A 3539-nucleotide genomic window follows, 5' to 3' on the forward strand; every position below is an offset into this window, starting at 1 on the left:
AATCAATCAATCAATCAATCAATCAATCAATCAATCAATCAATCAATCAATCAATCAATCAATCAATCAATCAATCAATCAATCAATCAATCCTTTATTTGTCACATGCAAAGTTTAGCATAAAAAATTACATGTTTACAGGCAGTTTAAAAGGATTAGGATTCAACTTTATTGTCATTACACAAGTATAAATAGAAGGTAACAAAATACAGTCAAACAAAAAAATAAAAAAGTATAATAATCTGGCCCTTTAAAATAACTGCAAATACAACAAAAGGATTGCATTATATTAATGCTTAAAGCAATGCATTATTACAGAAAAGGCCCCTTTGAGTGATTCATGCGCAGCTGTAGCTGGCATCGTTCTGCAAGGCTTCACCTCTTCTTCACTGACCACTAAACTCTGGTCTGGATCAAGTTTGTGGTGGTGATGATTGCCTTACAGAGCATTTTTAATGAATTTACCTCACAAGTGATGTGACTTGTTGTGTGATTCAGTCCATCCAAGCAGACTGACCTCAAGTTTTGGTGAGATAAATTTTGCTTTTCTTAGTCTAGCACTAGTTGGAAGATACCCGTCTGTTGTACCTGCAGATTTTATGGGTGCAGCTTACCACAATCATCTGATAACTTGGTACTCCAGCTTTTTAAATTTGGCCCCTTCTGCCGTCCCTACCAAAACAGGATGTGGATGGCTATTTTTCTCAGGTGCACTGTAGCTTCAGTTGTTTTGGGTGCGACTATTTTCTGAGTCGAGTTTTTTCCGCAGCCTTGATGCCGATGAGTAACAACAGAGCAGGTTTGGAGCTGGGGTAGACTTTCAGACATTATTCTCTCTGTGTTGTGTGTTTGTGTGTGTTCAGCTGTATGGAGGCGATCTGGAGTCACAATTCAGTCACTTTCAGGACTGGCTGCGGGTTTTCCCTGTGTATAAAGGTCGAGCAAGCGGTGAGGATGATGAGGAGGATGAAGAGGCAAGGCTGATGGGAAAATACAAGGTAATGTATACAGAGCTGTCTGTGTATTATTCTGGTAAATAGTGTTTATTATGTACTTCTCTCTCTCCCTAGGGTTCCTTCCTGGTTTATCCGATTGAACCAGAAGACACCGAAGACACCAGCTGTCAGATCATCAAAGGAATCCCCAGAAACTCACCAGTTAAAGTCTTAGTTCGAGTCTACATAGTCAAGGTCCTTCTTGCTAACACAAACAGCCTTGTGCATTCGATAACCAAATTCACATTCTTGCCTGCAGCTGCATTGCACTGGGTTGATATCTGTTTGGACCCAATTGATGTTTATTTCCTGCTGTGTGTTTGGTGCCTGCAGGCCACCAGCCTGGCTCCCACAGACCCAAATGGTAAAGCAGACCCTTACCTCGTGATCCAAGTTGTAGAGCAGAATATGGACACCAAAGATCGATACATCCCCAAACAGCTCAATCCAATATTTGGAGAGTCAGTACCACAGTTATTATGGTTTTATTTTTTATTGTTTGCTTTTTTGTGGAACTGCTTGTTTTATTACTGTTAGTGTTGGTATTGGTTATTCGTTTTACGATAATATGTAACATTGTCTAATTGAACTTGTCTGAAGTTCTTGAATCTTAAAAAAGCCTGAAGCTGACATCCCATAATCATTTGCACCAAAGCCTCCTCAGACCAGTTGTGTTGGAAATTTTAAGTTAACAAAGAATAAAATTGCACAACTTCGAGTTGTTTTTATTCAACTCTAGTTGTTTGATGCGTGTCAGTCTAGCTGTATTTGATTCTTTGTTTACCTGCCTATATGTCTCACTGTCTGTCTGCCTGTCTGACTGACTCTGTATCTCAGGGTATTTGAACTCACAGTGTCTTTCCCGCTGGAGACAGAGCTGGTTATCACAGTCATGGACCACGATCTTGTGGGGGCCGATGACCGTATCGGAGAGACACGGATTGACCTGGAGAACCGGTTCTACAGCAGCCACAGAGCCTCCTGCGGTCTGGCTCTTTACTACGACACGTTAGTACCGCAAGTCATTCAAGGCTCTGGACAATGACACTTTAAATTTAATTCTACAACTTGGACACGTAAAAAATTATTTTGCTTCTTACTGTGTATAGACTATATCTTATTGTATCTTACTCATTGTCTTTTAAACATAACAATAACTTCAGTATTCAAATGGCCTCCACAGTCCAAATGAGCACCTTTGGCATAAGATGGAACAGACGATTCACATCATGGATGAACAGCTGACAAATCTGCAGTAACTGAGTGACACTGTCATATCAATTCCAGTACCTTGTTGAATCTTTGCTATAAAGTATTCACCCTGGAACGCATGTGATTGGTGCTTTGCAACAATCTCACTAATTATCATTTTTTTCAAATGGTTTAATGAATCAAAAAATATATCTTTTTATTGCAATGTTTTATTTGCTCAGGGTTTAAAGTGTTAATATAATTCTGACAGTAGGGTCAAAACTGGTACAAGCAATGTCTACTTGAAGTGGCTGGTGAGTATATATGCTTTGTCTCTCTGCTGTTTCTCACTCCAGTGATGGTTACAATATGTGGCGGGATGCAAAGAAGCCGTCAACTATCTTAAATGAGCACTGCAGGAAGTACGGCATCCCGTCTCCTGAGTACAGGCCATCTGAAGTCAAAGTCCTCAACAAGATCTTCAAAGTACCACCAGATGCGATACCTGAAGGTAAGACAGAAAGAAAAGGAGAGACAGGTAGGCTGCGATTCAGCTAGATCTCAATAGACCTTAGTACTAAGTGAAGCAGTGCTTACTCTGAAGCCAAAGTAAACAGTGCATAATTGTACATCTGTAAATGAATCATAACATACAGTACAACATCATATTGTTCCATCTAGCAGCTCTGAAACTGCACCATAATCATTTTTCATACTTTATTTCTGCTGCTCGTCTCATACAGCAGCCTCCAGCTCTCATAACACTAATAACAGTAATGGTAATAACAGCTCTAACAACACTGCTGCTGCCACTGTTATTGTTATTAGACCTGCTGAAGAAGAACCAGCGGTCTCCAGAGGAGGAGGCAGAGATACAGGAGCATGCAGCCCTGAGTGTGCTGCACCGCTGGGGTGAAATGAACGAATTCATTGCTGGAGTTGTTCCTCTGGTACCTGAGCACGTGGAAATCCGGTCTCTGATGAACCAGGACAATCCTGGACTGCCACAGGTAACCATACCACAGCAGTAAGGACAACACACTGCTACAGGTGCAAATAAGTATATTCAGCTGTGTGTGTGTGTGTGTGTTGCAGGGCTATCTTCATATGTGGGTGGACATGTTTCCCACTGACATCCCAGCTCCGCCCCCCATTGACATAAAGCCCCGCCTACCTGAACAATATGAGCTGCGTGTGATCATCTGGAACACTGATGATGTGTTTCTGGATGATGTGAACCCGTTCACAGGCGACCCGTCCTCTGACATCTATGTGAAAGGGTTAGACACGCGCGCGCACACACACACACACACACACACACACACACACACACACACACACACACACACACAC

The 3539-nt window shown here is 41.7% G+C and overlaps 1 protein-coding gene across 1 annotated transcript in view; it reads left to right on the forward strand.

The window, feature by feature from the left end:
- fer1l4 (fer-1 like family member 4) overlaps positions 1-3539 on the forward strand; it is a 27041-nt gene that overhangs the window by 20248 nt on the left and 3254 nt on the right. The window contains exons 35-41 of the mRNA XM_013909963.1: positions 864-998; positions 1071-1190; positions 1329-1456; positions 1833-2003; positions 2543-2697; positions 3015-3196; positions 3282-3466. Of these exons, the coding sequence (XP_013765417.1) occupies positions 864-998; positions 1071-1190; positions 1329-1456; positions 1833-2003; positions 2543-2697; positions 3015-3196; positions 3282-3466 (1076 nt within the window). The remainder of the gene's footprint in view (positions 1-863; positions 999-1070; positions 1191-1328; positions 1457-1832; positions 2004-2542; positions 2698-3014; positions 3197-3281; positions 3467-3539) is intronic.

This window comes from Pundamilia nyererei, unplaced genomic scaffold (assembly GCF_000239375.1).
Source record: "Pundamilia nyererei isolate P.nyererei 1_Seehausen unplaced genomic scaffold, PunNye1.0 scaffold00034, whole genome shotgun sequence".
NCBI classification, from domain to species: Eukaryota; Metazoa; Chordata; class Actinopteri; order Cichliformes; family Cichlidae; genus Pundamilia; species Pundamilia nyererei.